We start from the raw sequence: 21,720 nt of genomic DNA, 5'->3' as shown, positions 1-21,720 counted from the left end.
AATACTTTTGGCCAATCAAAACTCACTAGTTATCCACGGTTCGAAATTTGAATGAGAGTTCCATAACATTAAGTTATTTTTCTATAAATTTCGCGATCAGCTGTGTTTACTGTTCTGTTCGCCGATTAGTTAATGCGAATATGAAGGTAAGTATGTCATAAATACATGTCATAGGTACTGTCAGGATCGCTGCAGAGAGTTGACTACTGTGAAAGCCGCTCTTTCATATGCGAGTGAACTTCGCTTTGAACTGAATCGAAACATTTAATCTCATTCAAGTTAAAAGCTTTTGATTTGACTTGATTTCCTTTTCCATGGTGATCTTGCTCCTCATTAAAAATTGGTTACATTTACACTTAAATTAAGAGTCTCAAAATATGTCATGGCAGTGAAGAAATCTTATTTTAAGAGCGATTTCTGAGACAAAAATACCGAAAAGTCTCATGTAACTGTAAATCACCGGACAATCTGGATAAGTTGATGACTTTTCGAGAGTTTCCTTTCAAACAGTTTTATTTTATTTTCAGGTATTGGAAAATTTAACTGCAAATAAGCCGGCAGAAAGGAAAAAGGATGGTTCATTTGAAGAGTCTTTCCATAAAAGAAATAAAGAAGAAAACCTTGCTTTCCAAAGCATTATTGGCGATTTAACCTCACTGAGTCCTTTGAATGAAAAAACAGGTTTGAATCTCATTCTCTGTAGAAGCCTAGTGCTCTCTAATGCCCCAAAGTCTTCGCATCTTGTGAATCTGAAGCGATTTTGTTAAGTAGCTAGTAGCCATTAAATCGTAATAAATAAATAAATAAACCAGTAAGTCATTTTTTCTTTCCCCCCTCAAGGTGTTCCTTCCCATCATTTCTTTACAGATATTTGCCGCTCAATGAGGTCATGGTTTTGACACTCTCTGGGTATCATTTTAAGATGCATTTCCTTCAATGCAAATGGGCCTTAAAGCATTAAATTAAAATTATGGAACAGGGCTTTAAACACCGGCCTATTTCTAATGCAGGGTAACATTTTGAGTGAAAATTCTCTTTAAAAAGGGATCCACATCTAGAGACTTATATTGGCATGTACCATCCCAAATATACCCAAGTACCTGCTTTATACTTTCCCCCTGATAACTCAAAACTTTCCAATTTCCATTGTAGGTTGGAGTTAGGGTCAAGTGTAATTTGTGCAAATGACTTTCAATGTCAATTTTTCACCTACTACATGAAAAATTCCTGAATAGTGCAGTCTAAACACTCAAGTCTTAATCAGAAGCACTATCACTGACAATAAGAACTGTGGCTGTCTGAGCCTAATGCTCCCAATTTCTTACAAGGATCAAACATGTGAACCTATGGACATATGTCAGATTCTCAACAATACTGGAAAGGCTATGTGAGCATGTAGACTATCATGTCCTACCAGTATATTTATTTGTTGTGCAACCCGAGATTCGGCAATTTTACAAAAAATGGTAAATTTTAATTGTGGTCAAATGTACAAAATGAAGAAATGTAGCTGCAGTTAGAGTAACAGCGCTGTCATATGATATCTAAGTGAAAATGACTTCAACTTAGGCTGTTGAATTACCTGTTGATGTCACTGAAACTGAACCATTTCAGTACACACCCTCACCTGGATAATCACAAGTCCAATTGGTTTTTTCGTGGCTCAAACACAACTGCGTTAACTGGTAAATTGGTTTAACAATATGCTTCAATTTTCTACCTTTCTTTAACGCTTACATCATTCACAAGTAACTGTCAATTTGCATGGGTTTTAGCTTTTGTCCGAGGGGACTCTTCAACCATCACATCCCCACCTTGTTATCTTATGGGTTTTAAGATTTACATGACATGGAAAGTATTATATGTTATGCAAGAGATACTATGATTAAGTATTAAATACCATTTAAAGATAGGTTTTCCATTTAACTTACTCATAGCGGCAGACTCATAGCCCAACATGAGATCACAGAGAGGTTAGTGATTCCTCTTGTTATGAGTCATAACACTTTAAATCCTTCTCATTGATTGCAGTGCTCCAGGTGATAGAAGCTCGTTTTCAAACAGGCAAATTTTACTCTTGGGCAGGTATGTCATCACATACTGATATCACTAAGAATTTCCATTCTTTACCTGTTCAACTTTGAAATAATATCACTAGCTCACCTGATGCCTAGGTATCACTTTTATTTCAATGTACCAGCTCCCAATTTTTTTCAACCAGCTTACATAAAAGGCCATAAAACCTGTATAGCATCCCTCTGAGAGTTTTTGATGTGGGACATGAGACTCTCTGCCCTATATTTTCCACTTTGCGAAGCTTCCATAAGGTAACGACTGATATTTTAATCTGATCCACAGGTGTTCCACTCATTGCAGTCAATCCATTCCAAAATGTTGCAGATCTCTATGACAGTGCAACGGTTGAGAAATACAAGAGAATTGGGCCAAGTGAAATAAAGGTTAAGGATCCAACACTTTGTCACATCTGCCGCGCTAGATGAACTATTTGAAAAAGAATCATGGAGCTCCTTGTTCAAAGCACACATGCGGAGCCCCATGGTTAAGAAAATATGGTAACCTTCAAAGCCAAGAAAATTTGGTAGTCACGTAATAACATCATGGATGAGTCGCAGTGCGAGCACAGTGCGAGACAATTACGTTGCAACCTGTGGGAAATTTAAATAAAGCGAGGGGCAGGAATTACTTAACTATTAATAGTGCTCTTTGTTTCTGCTCGGTCGAAACTACGTTTTTGCAATCAAGTAAATTGTACAGTTAGTCAGGCAACCTAAGGCATATTATATGATGTACTAATTTGATCGTATATTTCATTGAAGGAATGCCCGCCTCATATATTCGCCATTGGTCAGAAAGTGTATTGCGATCTCAGGAGAGATATGGAAACCAAGAACCAGTCCGTTATCGTCAGTGGCGAGAGTGGCGCGGGAAAGGTTAGTAGAGGGAGTGGAATGGAAGTGTTTAAAATAATTGGAATACAGTTGTTTACAAGCTTTATTATTTTTGCAGACATGGACAACACGAAAACTTATGCATTTCATAACTGATTTGACGAATTCGAGGTAAGAAGCCTTCTTTCATGTTGGAGACATTTTCCGATGTCTTGCGGCAATTTTCCGTTTGGTTACTCCATGGCACAAAGAAATACCAAGGTAAATAACATTTTCACCTTTTCCGCACAGGAAAGACGAGATTGCTAAAGTGAATAGAATTGAGCAAAGGATTCTAGATTCGAATCCCATTCTGGAAGCATTTGGAAACGCAAAGACCGTGCGCAACGAAAACAGTAGTCGATTTGGAAAATACATCCAACTTCAGTTTGATAGGTGAGAATTAGCTCAAAGATTAAATAAAAAGTCTATTTGTTGATAATATTGATTTCATAAAATAAGTATTGATTCTACTGTTCTTTTATCTGAGCAATAATTTTACCGGACTGACAGATTAAAAAGCAGGCTTTTTTCCCTCTTGTTCGTTCTTGGATTATCCTGAATTTTACACAGAGACTTCACAGAGAATTTCCGATGGGGTCACAATACATTGTTTTTGGATATTTGTGGTTTGCCATGCCTTGGTAAAGGTTAACAACACAACAATTAACTAGATGTACAGAACACATTTTTCTGTTGGGTATTCTGAGTAGGGTCAGGAGGAACAAAGGGGAAACGGTATACTAAAGTGTAAATGTTGATAGAGATGAGGACCTTAGAGTCAAAGTAGGAGCTCAGTACTACGGACTTTGGCTCTCGCTCATTGTCAAACCGCAAATATTATCTCAAGAAGCAGTAATTGTAATTAGGGAAAGAACGAGGATGTAAACAGACGTAACTCCATTAAGTCTACTCTGAATTGGTGCTAATACATTGTTGATTTTTCATAGGAACCAGAAGATCGTTGGAGCAACTATCAACACTTATCTTCTGGAAAAGACGAGAGTTGTACATCAGGCTAAAGGGGAACGAAAGTTTCACATTTTTGACCAGGTGAAAACGTAAACCGTCAAGATGTAAACTGAAAAGAGTCCAGAAATATCTGTTTTCTATCTCCCTTATTATGTTAATAAGAACCCTTAAATCCTAATTTCAAGCCTTTTCTCTTGCAAATTAGATGACTTCGGCAGAATGCCACCTCCAAGATTCTTCTTTGAGAAATGACGAATCAGCTTCTGCTGGTAAGAATATGTTCCCATAATGCACTGACGTCTCTTAACGCTGGCAACACACGTAAATAACACACCAGGAAAGAACTCTCTCCGTGTTACGCGCGCGCGAGTTCCCCGAGGATTCCGGTTTGATTGAGCACCCCTCGCACAGAGTAGTTGATACTCGGTGATGATGATGACTATTTTTTATTTAATTGGAAAAAACTGCCAGCAAGTTTTACTTTGGTCATTTTTAAAAACCTGGAGTGAAAACACAGATTGACATATTGAGAGTTATCACTTCTATTTCTGTAAATTTTGAAGGTCAATTTTATAGACTCAGGCTTGCTTGTGCAAATGCATGCAAATGTGACGAGTTCCAGGGAACCCTGAACCTGAAGATTAGTTACAAATTTAAAAAGAGAATCTACGAATGTCACCTTCTGAACTAATCTTGGAGCCTTGTTCTAGGATTCTTTAGCAAAGCTCGAGTGTTTCGAGCCGCGATAAAGTTGCGTGTTTGGAGTGAATTTTAAAAAATCAATTCTTTAAAATGTTTTTAAGAGCCGGAAAGGATATGATTTCATTAGATATAATTTTCTCTGCAGCTCTCGAAGCAACAAAGCAAGCGTTGGAGAATGTTGGAATTGACCATCAACTTCAATGCGAAATTTTTAAGGTAGGAACGGTGTATTTAGAAATTTCGATTGATGTCGGTAATTCCGATGAGAGATTGAAATGAAAGCCCGGTGAAAACCTTGTTCTAAACATGATCCTTCTGATGTTAATGTAGAATAGGGCATTATATTAACATGACACTGATGCGTCATGTACCTGACGTGTTGCTTCTGTAGTGGCAAAAAAAACGATGAACAATTAGACGCCGCCTCCGAGGTTCACACAAGCAAAACCTGCGACATAAGATCTGTTATTTCAAGACTCTCGGATATCTCCAAAAGCGGGAATGATCCGTAAAAATAACCATGCTTCAACCACTTAATTTCATTTTACGTTCTTGTTTTATTTTATCGACTATTTTTTCCACTCTAATATGATTTATCTCGATGTATCACTGAAAATTTATTCCTCGTTTTAGATCCTGAGTGGCATTCTCAAACTTTGTGATGTTCACTTTGCGGATGGGAATACGACGACAACGAGCGAAATTTGTTACGTTCAAGATGATCAAGGTTAGTGTGTACCGGTTAAGTTTCTGAATTATTGTAAAACGAAATCCATCAGCCAAAAAAAAAATAGGTCCCAGGGAACTCGTTCTATGGCGCGGAATTCATGAAGTGCGCCTCTTCAATTTCACCATGATAACTGAAGTACTGGTGTAATAATCAATGAGATTTTTCAGGCTTACTTTCATTACTGGGAAGATCACTCTCATATTCAAAGGGCAAATTGATGAAAAGAATGAAGTAGCTTCTATGGAGGTAAAAGGGACTGGGCAAGGAATGGATGAACGGACAGACGAGTGGATAGACGGATGGATGGATAGATTAATGAATGAAACATTTGAGTCTGTTGAACGCAAACCACAGTTTTGAAGTTAAAAGGAAAACAAAATACAAATATTTGCCATAGGAACACCCTTAGCCATTCAGGAATTGTTACTTTTTGTTCTGTCACATTGTGCTGTGTTCATTGCTCTTTAAACTGTCCGGTTCAATTTCAGAAGTTTGTGATTTACTGGGAACCGAAGCGCAGTCTCTAGAGCAATGCTTGTGCTCACGACGAATCACAACGGGTTCCACTGGCGAACAGTTCATGAAGCCTTGTTCAACATCAGAATGCGTGGAGAGAAGAGATTGTATAGCCAAACTTGTCTACTCCAGGTATGATTTCAGTCTGGAATTTGATTACAGAATAAAGGCTTGTGCACGATGCCTTAGAACTACTGACCTAAGCTTCTCCCACCCCCCCCCCCCCCAGCTTACCTTGATGAGGTGACCTAAAAAGTTATTTTACGTGTGACAAGCGCCCATTTTTTATTTATTTACTTTCCTAGATTGTTCGACTGGATAGTAAACTTCATAAACATTTCTATCAGAGCACCGCTTGATTCAAAACATTCTTTCATCGGTAAGAATAGATAGAAAATAATCATTATTGTGCTTAAGTTTTATCCCATCTGAAAGTAAATGTTGATTAAGAAGTTTTGGAGGAAGTTCAAGTCAACCCTTAATTTTCCAGGATCTGGTTGGGAATTCTCCTTTCTATTCGCTATACATTGCTTTGAAAATTAGCTCAGAGTATTCGGTGTTATCAGCCCCTAGCTGACATCTTAGTCTGTTCTGATAACCTTTTGGCTGGATAATGGCTCTTGTAAAGAGAAATTACGGGATGATCACGTCGAATTCTAGGAATTAAAAGGTTAACCTCGATCGCATTTAAGCTGCGCACAGATTTTTCTAGACCATTGGTTTGTCGTGGATAAAAGCTACGCTTGGATAAATGTTACCTGACCTTGACTTTGTGTCAGAAATCACTCACTCTCTTCTGTTTCATTCCAGGTCTTTTAGACATCTACGGATTTGAAAACTTCCACTTGAACAGCTTGGAGCAGTTATGTATCAACTATGCTAATGAAAAGCTTCAACAACATTTCGTGTACCACTTTATGAAAAAACAACAGGTATGTCGTTATCGGCTTCTTCCTAAACAGTTTTGACATTTTGAACAGTTCTTCAAACTGATAAAACTTTGTATAACGGTACCCTATGAAATAATCACTGAAAAACTGACCAATCAGTATACACAAATCGGACCGATCACGCTTGACAGACAACACCTGCTCACCCGAGCCTGAGGATAACGTCAGTCTAGATTGACAAAACTTCTATTACTACTTCCGCCAACAGTCGTTCTCAGGACTACACGATCAAAAAGGTACCTTAGGTCGCTAGCAGTGGCGGAGCCGGGCAAGAATTCGAGTACACTAACCAATTTGACGCTTCTCCATTTGCATTCTAGGAAGAATATCAGAAGGAAGGTATTGACTGGACCTTTCAAGAGTTCGTGGACAATCGTCCGTGTTTAGATCTCATTGAAGGGAGGACAAGTGTCTTTTCGTTAATGAACGAGGTAACAGAATGTTTTGTGCAAGATGAATTCTTCATGCGCCTTTTTCTCAGATGGATGGGAACGTGTTCCTTATTTTAGTGAGTCAAGCACTAATTAAAGCTTATTTTTTTTCGAACGTGAAAGCGTCAGAGGTATTTTAACCCTCAAGAGTTACAAGCATTTAATTGTTCCTACAATATAACCCATGAATCAAACATGGAAGTCATACTAATAGAGGAGAAGCTTTTGATTATTGAAAAATTTCTCCTAAATGTATAGAGAACGGTATGGAGAATATGCATACTGATGTTAGGTTGCAAAGGGTTAAGAATTAGTAAGTCACGCCCTCATCACTCTATACCTTCTGATAAATGCCCTTTTCTCCTCGTTTTAGGAGTGCCGTTTGAAAAGAGAGCTGGACACTAATTCGTTCAGTACCCGCCTGAAGACAGCACTGGCTCAAAACACTCACTTTACTTGTCCGCGGTTTAAAAGTGAAAATCACGAGTTCAGTATTCATCACTTTGCCGAGAGTGTCTCTTACCAAGTAGAAGAACTCGTCAAGAAAAACAAGGTCAGATTTTTTGTCATATTCTACTAACCACAGACAGCAAGCTATAATTTGGCGGACAAATAAAGTAAGTAAAGCTCAAGCTTACGTTGCTGATAGTTTTGGGGGTAATGAGCAATGAGATCTCCAACCCTCCGGGGGCTTCGACGCTCATAACTTCGACGCCTCATATTGTAGCTTTTGATTGGAACCCTCAAGGGAGAAAAGGCCGTAGCTGATCTTAAACAATCTTGTGTCAAAGCCTAAGGAAGGATCTAGACAAGATATGCATTGTCCTAGAAAGTTGGAGAGGGTCATTCTAGCACGTTACTCATATTTTCATGACCCATCACTAATACTGTAACTTGTATCGCAACAACTGCGCGGGAAGAGGACAGGGTCTTTATTGCAACGTGTTCCACACTGTCTTCCTATATGTAACCCAATCCTCATTCTTTTCATTTGGTTATCGCAGGATTTTGTTCCACCCGAAGTAATCGAACTGTTACAAAGCAGCACCAATTCATTGATCCAAGAGCTGTTTCAAGCGAGAGATCTTATTCCGGACAGAGCTAGTGAACAAGAGGTAATAAGTCTAATTAGCTGTAATACGAGGTTTGCTTCAAGTGAGCGTCACTTCACTTTTCATAATTTTGGTCACCTTTTGCTTTGCATTTGTTCTAGAATGGACAGTTTCTATTCAAGGAAAGCAGTAAACATCGACAGTCCACAATCACTGTTGTTCATAAATTCAAGGTATTTGAGCAAGTCTTGTCCTTACAAAAAGGGTATTGATGCGTTTTCGTGGAGAGCAATCATAGTTGTGGGAGTTTCCGGTATAGTCGCGAGAGGAATGGAGAAGAGAAAAAAGAGCGAAAACGTGCTACCTCAACCTCGTTTCCACCCTCTCCCTTCAGCACACGGGAAAAAGATGCTGTGATTAAAAGACTGTGGTCATTTCCCCAGGCTCAAACTGGCTATGCCCCTGTTACATTCATAATTCTTAGAGACATTTCCAGTTCCGATGGTGTTCTCGAAATGGAGGTTCCACAGTGAATCTGGTAACAGTTCTTTTGTAAATGTTATCATTCAATTATTTCACAAATGTTTACATTGTTCCTGGCTTATTTCAGGATTCACTCAACAGACTGATGTCTACACTGCGTTCTACAAATGTTCACTACATTCGTTGTATAAAGCCAAACTCCAATTGTCAGCCCGGAGTATTCGATAGAAACCAGGTATGTTAATGACCCGGGTGTGGGCAGAAGGAGTTATACTAACGTCTTATGCATTTTGAGGCATGCCAGGTTGTTTTGTTCTTGTAAGCTATTACTCTATCTTGACACATATACCCCTAGACTAAACTTCCCTCCTTCCCCCCCCCCCCCCCAACCCCTGCCTCTCCTTCTTCGTCGATAAACCCGGGTGTGGGCAGAAGGAGTTATACTAACGTCTTATGCATTTTGAGGCATGCCAGGTTGTTTTGTTCTTGTAAGCTATTACTCTATCTTGACACATACGCCCCTAGACTAAACTTCCCTCCTCCCCCCCCCCCAACCCCTCCCTATCCTTCTACGTCGATAAACTTCACTGTCCGTCCTCTTAGGTGTAATATATCAGCAAAATGTTTTCACATACTTAGGTAATGGCTCAGTTGAATGCATGTGGTTTGGTAGAGACAATTCGAATCAGCGCTGCTGGTTATCCAATCAGGTAAGCCCAGAAAACTGTATTAATCCTACCGTACATCAATAATAATATCTACTCACTTCGCTAAAATGAGCCAAATCATTGGACCAATGCATGTCCCACATCACGATGTAACGTAACGGAATGTATTGCGTAACGTAATGCATCAGGAAGTATCTACTCATGATGTGGCGGTGGTGTTCTGCCGTTTGCATTTTAAAGGATTGGCAGTACTGTGAGCGTAGTGTAGGATCCATACATGGCTTCTTAAGTGGAGTCGGTGGATCTGCACCACACACTACAAGGTTACACACAGTGAATTATGTTTAAAAAAGGCTAATGCGACAATTTTTTTCGCAGACTATCCCATCATGAATTTCTGAAACGCTACAGTGTCGCCTTGAAGCATATGGACCCTGTTATGAACAGTCACGTTACTTTTCCTCAAGCCAAGTGGCCGAGGACAGTAGAATCGGCGTCTCCTCGCGTTCCCGCCTTGGAAAGACTCAAGCGTCGATCGCGTCGGAGACACCGAAGTAGCTACGACCACACGAGACACATCTGTCGGTCGATCTTGGAGATTGTCAAGGTTGATAGTGATGAAGTTAAAGAAAATGTCCTTGAGAATAGCAGTCATGGTGTGAAAATTGGAAGGACGAGGGTTTTTCTAAGGGAAGAAACGGTGAGTCATGAAAGGGCTGTGGAAAAGGTTTTTTTTAACAGATGTAAGACCTAGGCTCTACACCCGCGTCATATTAGAGTTTAAGCATGATAATTTGAATATGAGGGGGGAGGGGAGGGGGACATGCATCCTAGAGAGGACCGCTCTTAGCCACGCCCTTTTAAGACTGTGTCCTACTTACCTATGATTCTAGCCCCCATGATAACATAGCCGGTACTAATAAGAGCTTATAATCAAAACAACAACAGAAATGCAACTTGTTTTCTAACTAGTCTAGTTTTCTTTGTCATTTTTAGATGGAGAAGTTGGAGCAAGTACGAAACAGATGTCTCACCAAATCAGTGTTGATAATCCAGAAGTGTTGGAGGCGTCACAAAAGGAGGCTCGAACGGAGAAGGGTGACTGCGGCTGTTTTAATCCAATCAGGTGAAATACCTATCTTGGTTTTTCGTAAAGGAAGCTATATCGTAAGGTTGAAAAAAAAATAATTGCCAATGCGCTGCAAGTAAGTCTCTATTTTAGTCGAACCAATGGCCCTCCGCACATTAGCCCTATAGTATAACCACTCTGTTACAGAGCAAATTGTTTCGAATACGTTTATTAGAAACAAATGGGTGACCGTAGAAGCGATAAATTAAGACCCTGTAGGCACTTTGCAAAGATTTGTTTAAACTAATAACAGAGCCCGCAGCGGTCGCAGCGCGCGCAACGTAGCCCCATAATTACAGGAAGTAGTAGTAATATGTTATATCGCTTTAAAATCAAACACCGTGGTCTATTTCTCAGAAAGGGAACTACTAAAGAAAACCCGTGTTACTTTCCTTTCGTGTTTAGCTTGGAAAGGATGGAGAGCCAAGATAAATTTCCGGAGAATTCAGGAATCAACCAAAGTCATACAACGCTATGCGAGACGCTATTTCGAGGCGAAACGACTAAAAAAAGAGTGCCGAAGTGTTCTAAACTCAACCGGTGACATGTCCACAAAAGAGGCCTTGGCTCTGAAGGAAAGCATTTGTGTTTCACCATTGTTCCCATCTTTTTCACTCCTTGAAGCTACTGGCCGTCATTTTGGTTTGACTTCAAGTTTAGCCTCACGCGCAATGCCGTCTTGGTTCGACGAGTTTACACCACAAAACCGTAGGTTGTCGCCTTGTAAAAGTCAAATGATGATGAGTTCGAGCAGAAGTCATGTAAGCCCTCTTGGTCTGTTAATGGGCTTCGGACAGGGGAACCTTCACACAAGAATACAGACTAGAAAGCACTGTGTCACGCAGTCCGTCTATAAATCGTCCACTATTATATCGCGGCGAGACATTGAAAAGGTACACAGCTTTATGTAACATATTTCAGTATCGCCGGCTGTTTTGTTCAGGCGCGCCGTTTGGGTTCTAACGCGTGCATATGAAATTTTCATGTGGAATAAGATTGAAACCCGAGAAAGAATGTGCATAGATTTAACCGTTACAAGCGCCCGAGTACACGCATACATGCGTCTAGTGGTGGGATCAAATGGTGTGAAATGCACGGAGAAAGAAAACTTTGTTTGTTTGTTTTTTTAATAATGACGCATACTCTTACTCAAATTTAAAAAATGGCTCCTGCGAATTTTGTTGGCGCAGGCAAACCTCTTTGCAATCTTTTCATGGTTTACCGTGTCCTTCAATATGTTATTTCGCTAGGCGCGATCACGAAACTGAATTTGTATCTAAGCTTCCATCTAGATTGCAGTTACCTTGTATCAAACTTCTATTCCAGGTACCAGTAGCATTTCATTGCAAAGGAACCCCTCTGGCTTACGCCAACACGAGACCACATCCGGGAAACACAACCAACACGGTAAGCGATAATACCATACTCTCGGATGGGCCATTACTCTAATAGTATCATATTACGAGAATTTTAGGTTCCCTTAGCACGTGTAATACTAACATGATTATGAGGTGGCTGTAATTTGCTCTGACCCTGTTTTAGAAAATGTAGGCCCTCTTAACCCTTTACACCCTAACATCAGTATGCATATTCTCCATACTGTTCTTAATACTTTCCCTAAGGTGCTGACAAGGAGAATTTGATTACTGATCAAAAGCTACTTTTAGTTGGTAATCATCTCCTTCATTCTCGTGACCTTAATTTATGATTCAGGAGTGATATTGTTGGGAGAAATTAGATGTTGGTCACTTTAAGGGTTTAAAGGGTTAAAGTGGGCGTCGACGAAGCACATTGCTTTCAGCGCTCAAAGCCTCATTGAAAAGTCCAGTTTCCAAATTGAGTTTACGAGCAAGACACGTTAATCTTTAAGTGCTTGTCTCCTACCAGGGATGTAATTCTGCACCACCCAACTGCCACAGAAACCTAACATGCTAAGGGGGGTACCTGGTCTGGGAGGGGCTAACATTACATCTTGGAGGAGGACGTGAACTTACAACATTCTCTAAGATATTCCACAGTCACTCGTTTGTCATCATATAACAATATTATTCGTCAAGTATAGGTTGTGGCTTCACTGTCTCCTCCAAATATTTCCTTTCAGGGATTAGCAAGCATCAGCGAAATGGATTGTTAACAAAAGTGAACGACCTCACCCTGCACTTTGCACCGGCTCTTTCGGCACGGGAGTGATGGACAAGTAACTTCGCAGACATTTTCTCGCGCTTATTACATCGCAACCAGGTCATTCTATTTATCCGCAAGGCAATGCGAGTTGGTTAATGCACTGGGAACGAGAAATCCTCGACTAAATGAAAATATGACTGTGTTGATTTCGATTTAAGTTACTTCTTAAAGCGTTATGTTGATCCAAAGATGTAGACAAGAAATTATGTCTACAAGAGAATTTTCGCTCACTATTCGCGAAGCCTAACTCAACGGAGCAAAAAAATATCGCCGCGTGAAAAAGGAGAGGTATTGTTTGAATGGTAAATCATACAGTAGAAAAAAAAATTCTAAAAAAAAAAATTGTGTTTAATTACACTGTTACGTTAGAGTAATACGTGGTAATCTACAAGTTTGGTGTAAAATATTTTTTTAATTAGGGATTAATTCATATTCGATGTCGAGATTTCATTTTGTCTTCTGTTTCTTCTGGGACTGTGCCTCGTCGTAAGCCTTTCGCTTAGCCTCAAGTTTTCGTACCTAAAACGAAATACAACTTATTAAAAACTTCAGCTTTTAGCAATAAAAGTTGATCTTAGAGGTATTCGTATTATTCGGCACCCTTGGCCAAAAACCAGGATCTGGAAAGTAAAGTCTTTCTCGCTCAACTTTCAAAGAAACTAGAAGAGAATTTATTTTAATACTTTACCTCTGATCTCTTTTTCTTCTTGGAATGCATAATTTGGTCGTATAATCGTCTGTCTTTCTTCTTCATCGCCATGATGGCCAGGTTCTTTTCTTCTTTGCTGAGTCCTTCGCCAGACGTTCCTGAACGAGAAGAAAAATGTCGAAATAACTAGGTAAATTTATAGTTTCCCTTCCAATACCAAAATTACAACTTCTACACCCCGATTTCAACATCTCTGGACTAGAGTACATTTCAATTGAGTATAGAAGAAACCTAAACCAAAGCAATTACAAGTAGCCAATAAGAATATTAAACGAACAAAAATGATGCAAACTGCCTGTAGCTCAGTTCACCGTACGAGATCAAGTCCTGATTAGTTTAATTTTTGTATCTGATTGGTTAAGGGAGAGTGCGACTTTTATGGACCAATCAAACAGCGAAGTAAAGTAAATCCAATGCAATCCGTAGTTATTCTAGGTTTTCGATTGAAAATCTCTGTCCTAGCGATAGCGCGTTACTTCAAAGAATGAGATTTATTCATATTCAAAAGATAGATGAGATATTACACGCCCTCTGATTGGCCAAAAAACTACCCAAACCTATCCATAGCTCCTTCATAAAAGCGATGGACCACACCCGCGACATATTAATAGAACACTAAACAAATTTGTAGATCACTTGTCTTTGACTCTTGATATAATAATTTCTCTCACGTTCTCCCCACAACCCGCGTGGGTTATTGTGCCAGTGTTAGTAAATGGACAGAAAATGCGGTCTATTGTATAATCAAGCTACTATTGACCAAATAGAAGATCCAGCAAATAAACCAAAGAGAACCTGCGGAGCTTAAAGGTTGAATATCTCAAATGTATTTTGGACAACAGCACCATTTAATCCCTACAACTTCCTCACCCTCTTCATTCTCCTGTCCAGCCTCACTTTCACCCGCTTCTGTCTGCCTCTGTTCTTCCAGCATGGCTTGTCTCTCAGGGGGTACATAATCACCCTCTTGTTCTTCCACAAACGGGGATAAGTGGGGCGGAAGCTCAACCCCTGGGAAATAATCCTCCACAGGGAGAAGTTTACGGCAATTCACACAGTCGAATACCCATTGAGGTTGGACGTAATACCTGGAGGATACGAAAGAGTTTCTTTACAAAGCACCAACCCCTTTCAAACCCAAGATCTCAATACCATACATTCTATAAAACTATAGCTCCGATGATTTGGTGTCATACCAGACAATATTCACCAGCTGATGTACTACATTCTTCTCATTACCTCTTTTGCTTAACTAGAGTTGATATTGAAAGGAGAAATTACCTATTGATCACTCCTGGGGGGGGGGGAGGGGTGGGAAAGAGCACAGAAAGTAGGCTCCTATCGTTCTTTCTACGTTACGAAACGCTCCTCTCAAAAGAAGCGTCGGGGGAATGTTGCGTGAAATTCTGAAAAACGGCTGCAAAGGAGACTAAATAGAAAGTCGATATGGCGAGAACGCTTGTTATAAATCTGACAAATTTGGCTGCTCAACTGGAGCGAGGAGTATCTTTTCTTTTTCCACTATGCTATAACAGCTACTTGCGTTATTTGAATTACATGTGTTTCGCCCTCGTACAGGCTCTCTAGTCGAAGATAGGGCGAAGAGGAAAAAGCGAGGAAGGGTATGGGGTTAGGAGGAAGGCGGAGGTAGGGGGATGGGAGCTTCCGTTAGAGCCCAGTTCTTCCCCGGCCTTCCTACTGGAACCTGTTTTAACGTTTCCAGTGGTTCTCGAGGCCGAAATCGTTTACGGGACCAAGTTTTAGAGGATTCCTTACGTTCAAAAACTAGTTGGATATAACAGGATTGCGGCTCCAAATTTTTCAGTCAGCAAGAATCTCCCAATCTGATACAAACCTGGATAAATATGTGTGTCCATAAACTGGTCTGTCTACAATCTGATGGGTAATTGAATCACAGTTCTCCTCAAACGTGGCTCCTATAGCTTCTGAACTCTGCCACGAGACTTCCCCTCCAAAACATCTGTCATCGAAAAATTAAAGTTTACAAGGAAACCAGGTGGACAATCAAACATGGTTTGATACTACTCTAGTTTAAAGATTTAATGAATGTAACCTAGAATTTACATTTTTTTTTTTACAATTTTTCATTGACCCAGGCACGTTGAGAAAACATTTGGCAAGTTGAGAAAAGTTACTGTGTCACATATCTCAAAATAAATTACTTATGCACTTGTGAAATCAAATCTTTTTGATATACATTATTTTTTAAGTAACAAAAGTAACACCCCCTGATGCATATTCTCTTCTTGAATGTGAGTGCTCGCAATTTAACTTGCAGGATAGGACCTGTGTGTATGGGATGTACAAATACCATCATTGTACAAAGTTTCCTTCACTGGTTTCCCAAAATTGTGATGATACAAGAAAAGAGAGACTTCAACAGTTGTTACTTTAAGTGCAAATCCTTTCCCAAGAACACAAACAATGACCCAACCAAGCACTACCCACAAACTGCTTAATCAAGAATTTATGGTAGTTTGTTAATAAACCTCTAAAATACAGCACATTTTGTGACCAAAATAAGGAGTAAAGGACACAAATAATGACCCAACCAAGCACTGCCTACAAACTGCTTAATCAAGAATTTCTGACAGTTTGTTAATAAACCTCTAAAATACAGCACATTTTGTGACCAAAATAAGGAGTAAAGGACACAAATAATGACCCAACCAAGCACTGCCTACAAACTGCTTAATCAAGAATTTCTGACAGTTTGTTAATAAACCTCTAAAATACAGCATATTTTGTGACCAAAATAAGGAGTAAAGGACACAAATAATGACCCAACCAAGCACTTCCCACAAACTGCTTCATCAAGAATTTCTGACAGTTTGTTAATAAACCTCTCAAATACAGCACATTTTGTGGGCAAAATGAGGAGTACAGGACACAAACAATGACCCAACCAAGCACTGCCAACAAAATGCTTAATCAAGAATTTCTGATAGTTTGTTAATAAACCTCTCAAATACAGCACATTTTGTAGGCAAGATAAGGGGTAAAGGTTATTAAGCACAAGGCTACCAAGTCTTGCCTGGTTGTTTTTAACGCCAATGAGATTGAGGCAGGACTAGTGTAAAAGTGTCATTACCTGCCTATCTCATATGAGACCTCCAGGAGTTCACTTCTAGTCTTATATTTTTTGCTGGTAATCTCTCATAAGGGTGCCCTTATATTTAATTAAAAATGTAATGAAACCGTAACAATATCAAAACATCTTTACCTGAGAACAAACACCAGTATTTCTCTCGGGACCTCTCTGGACAGAAACACCTTGCAGTCTGAAAACAGGTTTTTAAGTTTTTCTGTTTCTTGAAGCTCTTTCTTAATAGCCTCCTGTGCTTTGGCATCCTCGCTCTGTCAAAAAAAAAACAGATTAGTGTATTTTGATGGTTTCTCTGCACCTCTTGCAAATTTCAGTACAATTATTTACTGACATGTTATTAATGTTGAAGAACACATATAACCAGCAACATATCTTCTACTAAAAACACAACATACTTCAGGATCAACAGGAAATTCATCTACTTCAACATCATCATCCTGAGCTGAAAACAAAATGGAAAAAAATGAATGTAACGCACCATTAACATTTCATGTACTTCACAAATCCCACAGGGAAGGTGTAGGTCAACCGCAAGTTGTTTGAGTGGCCATGGCCTTTACCAGTGTTCACCCTAACATCAGTATGCATATTCTCCATACTGTCCTTAATATATTTTCCTGTAGTACTGATATGGGGAATTTGTTCTAGAATAAAAGAGCTTCTTTAGTGGGTGATCATTTCTGTTATTCTCATGGCCTTAATCCTTGATTTAGGGGTGACTATATGGGGAGATAATAGACAATGGTTACTCCAAGAAATATATTGACATGCCTACCTGTTACTGACAAGTTTTGATTCAAAGCAGACAGCACCTTATAAGAAAACAGAAGGCAAACATACCCATGAGAAATTGCTTAGGAAGACCAGGGTTTGCAATACTTATTTGACAAAGACAAGGGAATAACCATGAGAGTATTAATTAGTCACAATCAGTGGGTGAATAGTGTGCTTAACTCTAGGAAGGGGGTCTGCAGGACACAAGTAAAACTCCTTGTTACTTCATGCCTGGTGAAATTTGGATGAGCTTTAGAGATACAGGTTCTACTCACACACCCACTGACTCCAGTTGGTGCTCATTACATTTTAATTTCCTCATGTAGCATGCCTGCCAAACTTTGCCAAATGAAAAAGCAGCAATTGTCAGCTGGATTTTTGGCTTAAAGATCACTGGGCCAAATGCTGCCAGCCTAATTTCTAAGCTACAACCCTGTAATAAAGTTCAAATAAAGCATATCATTGAAGCGACTGCTTGATTGCACCAGATCAGCTGTTTGATTAATATAAAGAAACATGCAAAATGTTCAATATTTTTTGGAGTCAGCTAGAAACTAATAGACGTATGTCCAGTGAAGAAATGTCTCACCTCATCTTCCAGTTCTGAATCTTCACAATAGTCTGTGTTACTTGTGTTATTGTATTCACCAGCAAGCTGCACATTCAAGGTGGGAAGACAAAGAAGAAGCATAAAGCTAATACATCTTAATCATATTTACAGTTTCCTGATTCAACCTGATACTAAAATCACAGTCAACAATCAGGTGACCAAAGAACTTATTTCCAAGCTGGAGGAATGTCAGGAATGCTGGCTATAGAGATGAATAAACCTTTCCACATCTGTCAACCCTTTAACTCCCAAGATCTGAGTGTTAATTCTCTCCTTTAGCTGCTACACATTTCCTTGTAAATTAGTTATGAGAACTTGGTGCTAGATCAAGATAGCAGCTTCTACCTAATAAGGTTGAATATTCTCATTACCTATTTGCTGAAGAATGTATGGATATTGTAGGGAGAAGTTTTATGTTAATCACTTCTGGGAGTTAAAGGGTTAATCCCTTTAGTAACTTCAATGGTATACATAACAGTGCTTTTTAGTTGAGTATAGTAAAACCATCTGGTTTCTGAGTTTGACAATCAGAGGAAATGTATAAAGCTGAAAAGGAGAATTTCCAATAACATATTGGCAGTTAAGGATAAACTAACCTTGGGAGGGTAGTGTAAATTCAACATATTGTACAATTTGAAATTCACAAATCCTATCATGGTTGTGTAGAACTCTACAAAAGTCAGCATCACTCTGAAGTCAACATCTGTTGGTGGCTGCAAAAAAAAAACCAACATATAACCTCTACCTATGTAACCACTAGCAAGTCTTAACATGGCTAACACAATTGGCACTGTCAATTAGTGTCCAGTTAACTGGTTTAAAGCAGACATGCTGGCCTTATGGTTAGTGTGCTGGACTCCTGGGTCAAGAAGTCCAGGTGTGAAACCTGGCCAGCTCAATCTATTGTGTTCTTGGGGAAGACACGTTACCCTCACAGTGCCACTCTCCACCTATGTACAAATGTGTACCAATGAATTGTCACAAAGGCTGATGAAATGCTGGGGGGTAACATCCCATCCAGAGGAGAGGGGTGTGTAGTAATACTCTTTGTTAATTTATGTTATGGAATCCAGAATAAGATCCAGCTGGATGTGCTACTTCACTCATGTAAAGACTTAACCCTTCAAGATCTGAATGTTAATTCTCTTCTCTAGCTGCTACACATTAGTTATGAGAATTTTAAGTTAGATCAAGGTAACAACTGCTACCTGATTAGATCGAGTATTCTCATTACCTATTTGCTGGGTAATGCTTGAATAATATGGGAAGACATTACTTGTTGATCACTTTTGGAAGTTAAAGAGTTCACCTTTTTTTAACTGATTTAAACACAAGTCTACAATTGAAGATAAAAAAAGAAAGCTGCAGCTCAAAACAGTAACACTGGAAAAAGCTTCTATTATTACCTCTTGACAAAACTGGTAAGGAACAATCCATGTCACGGGTTGATCTTGGATTTCAGCTTGAAAATAGACTCCTTTTATTGACAGAAATACCTTTGAAAGAGATATCAATCTTGAGTAAGGAATACCAACACGTGAGACCACAGGACAACACAAATCAGTTAATAGAAGTTTACTTTATGAAAATACCTTTCTTAGTGACTTAGATGCTATGATGTAATGCTGAAATTCAACTGCAACAAACACAAAAGTATCAGAATGACAAAGTGGTTCTTAATTAAGTGAGCTCAAAAATGTAAAAAAACTTTCATTTCAGCTGGGCTTTGGTTTAACTCTTTAACTCTTTAACTCTTTAACTCTTTAACCCTTGGAGTGGCCAGCATCTAATTTCTCCTCACAGTAATACTTTTGAATCAGTCATTAAGATCATGAGAATAACAGAAATGATTGCCAACCTAAGAAACTCTTGATTGTTAAACAAATTCTCCTTGTCAGTACCAACTGATTTATATAGACAAGAGTATAGAGAATATGAATACTGATGTTAGGGTGTAAAGGGTTAAAAACTACAGGCAGCCCATCCATTCACTCTTCCTTTTTTCAGTAAGACAATGTGATTATCAGAGTGGGGGTACTCACTTTGGCTATAATGACATTTTAACAAGAGTCAGAAATTTTCAAACTTGAAAGTCAAAGCACCACATTTCATCTGTAATAATAAGTCAATAAGAACATTATCTGTTAAAAACAAAATTGAAAAAGTCACTTACCAGATAATCTTTTGCATTGTTTTACAACATCAGCCTGTCAATAAAGAATATGAAAAATAAAGATTAATACCAAAAGTAACTCTTTCTGATACAAGTTTAATGTTTTCAAAGAAAAAAAATAGTATAAGAACCACTACAAAATAAAAATAATCATTACCTGTATTTTATCAGTTTGCGGCATTGTTGAAAATAATAACACCATGGATAAAGCATCATCAAGGTCTCTCACTGCATCAATGAAAGTTGGATATCTGAAAATTTGAATAAATGAAATAATGCACGGAGAATATATTGTTGACAACCAGAGATCACAACATTTCAAGGGTAAAAATTCCATTTTGTCATCCTTCTCCTCTTGAAGAGCTCAATGGTTTTAAGAAAGGAATAGTAAATGTACAATATATTATGAAAGTCAATGTGAAAAATTGACAAAACTAACAGGTACAATAACTGTTAATGAATAACGAACAATACCAACAATAACGTCAATTTGATCTGCATAACGTTACCCCATCTGAAATGTCAGGCAATCATGTATGCAACGCTATTGCTGGAAGGACAGTTGTCAGTGACAGTGAGAAACCTTTTCCATTGTGACCAGAATTTAGAGATCAAAATATCAGTTACTATTGCCAAAAACAGTGCTTCTCAAGACTAAAGTAGAACTGAGTAAGTGGTTTGAACTGATAGTTAACATTTGACCAAGTATTCTGATCATCTGTGTGAGGATAGTCCTGAGAAGACTGTCTTGTCGTTGGCAATGGTCCTCCGAAGGTCAGTCACCACTACTGACAACAGCATCCCTCAGGGCTATCCTCAAGTGGAAAATCCAAATATACAATCTAACCTTACACTGTTTGACAAATCATTTCTGAGTTCAATCCATTCAAGATAATGATTATTACAAATAATTTTTATTTTTTCTAATCCTTGCAATAATCCACTGAATGACACAAAAAGTACTGACCTTTCCTTGAGAATGTGATCAAGTTTGTAAATCGGTTTGTTGTCCACTAATCTTTGAGCAGTACCTGGTTCCTCCTTAGCAATGGCCTTCTTGAGCTTTCTAAGAAATATCTTAAACTCTCTGAACTTGTTAAGAATTGGTTCATGTGCTAGGTACTGAATGTCTTTAATGTAATAATAAGTCTTGTTTGCTGTACTTCCTTTGTTCACTTTCTTCTTGTTCTTTGGTTCAACTGGGTAAATGCCCTTCAAAATACAGATTCGCCTAAAAATGAAACAAATCAAAACTTAAGAAAAAGTATTTCTTTGCATAAAAAGGTACTGAAGTGAATTTGACGATCAACAGCCTCAAATTTTACCTGAAATCCGGCAAACTGAGCTGCAGTTTCTTCAGCGCTTGATTTCTTGATATATAATTTGTTGCGGCTCCACTTTCTCCCTGAAAAGAAATTCGTGAGTATATTTATTTAGATTAGATTGTCAAATACCGCTAACAATTTAAAGATGCGTCAAAATATACCTTTTTCTTCAGCTTTCCCATCGTGTTTTCCTCGGAAAATTGACTCCACGTGAAAATGTTGTGAAATTCACAGCTT

The 21,720-nt window shown here is 38.7% G+C and overlaps 2 protein-coding genes across 3 annotated transcripts; one reads left to right on the top strand and one right to left on the bottom strand.

Moving 5' to 3' along the window:
* Nucleotides 1-9: 9 nt before the first annotated feature.
* On the top strand, nucleotides 10-13,208 carry LOC113670594 (unconventional myosin-XIX). 2 transcript variants are annotated; one of them, XM_089189537.1, is made up of 25 exons: nucleotides 10-146; nucleotides 528-681; nucleotides 2,032-2,085; nucleotides 2,359-2,459; nucleotides 2,838-2,951; nucleotides 3,028-3,080; nucleotides 3,201-3,344; nucleotides 3,899-4,001; nucleotides 4,126-4,189; nucleotides 4,768-4,838; nucleotides 5,256-5,349; nucleotides 5,841-6,000; nucleotides 6,174-6,247; nucleotides 6,679-6,800; nucleotides 7,139-7,249; nucleotides 7,623-7,802; nucleotides 8,254-8,364; nucleotides 8,463-8,534; nucleotides 8,912-9,019; nucleotides 9,424-9,494; nucleotides 9,831-10,152; nucleotides 10,449-10,578; nucleotides 10,987-11,474; nucleotides 11,908-11,988; nucleotides 12,683-13,208. In XM_089189537.1, the coding sequence occupies exons 1-25, from the start codon at nucleotides 141-143 to the stop codon at nucleotides 12,713-12,715; spliced, it is 3,021 nt and encodes a 1,006-aa protein (XP_089045663.1). In that variant the 5' UTR covers nucleotides 10-140; the 3' UTR covers nucleotides 12,716-13,208. The 2 variants fall into 2 exon arrangements, with proteins under 2 accessions (XP_089045663.1, XP_089045662.1); XM_089189536.1 differs by having other exon boundaries at nucleotides 5,835-6,000.
* LOC113670593 (pescadillo homolog) lies at nucleotides 13,158-21,720 on the bottom strand. Its single transcript, XM_089189538.1, has 16 exons — nucleotides 21,645-21,720; nucleotides 21,484-21,563; nucleotides 21,126-21,389; nucleotides 20,316-20,409; nucleotides 20,159-20,192; nucleotides 19,578-19,621; nucleotides 19,392-19,481; nucleotides 18,582-18,698; nucleotides 17,965-18,030; nucleotides 17,377-17,413; nucleotides 16,997-17,043; nucleotides 16,719-16,852; nucleotides 15,330-15,455; nucleotides 14,345-14,562; nucleotides 13,454-13,572; nucleotides 13,158-13,284 (listed from the first exon to the last, which is right to left on the bottom strand). Exons 1-16 carry the CDS (start codon nucleotides 21,663-21,665, stop codon nucleotides 13,213-13,215), a joined length of 1,563 nt encoding a protein of 520 aa, XP_089045664.1. The 5' UTR covers nucleotides 21,666-21,720; the 3' UTR covers nucleotides 13,158-13,212.

This window comes from Pocillopora damicornis, chromosome 12 (assembly GCF_964200805.1).
Source record: "Pocillopora damicornis chromosome 12, jaPocDami1.2, whole genome shotgun sequence".
Classification (NCBI taxonomy): domain Eukaryota; kingdom Metazoa; phylum Cnidaria; class Anthozoa; order Scleractinia; family Pocilloporidae; genus Pocillopora; species Pocillopora damicornis.
Note: the sequence above shows the minus strand (reverse complement) of the source record. Positions and strands in the feature narration are given on the sequence as shown.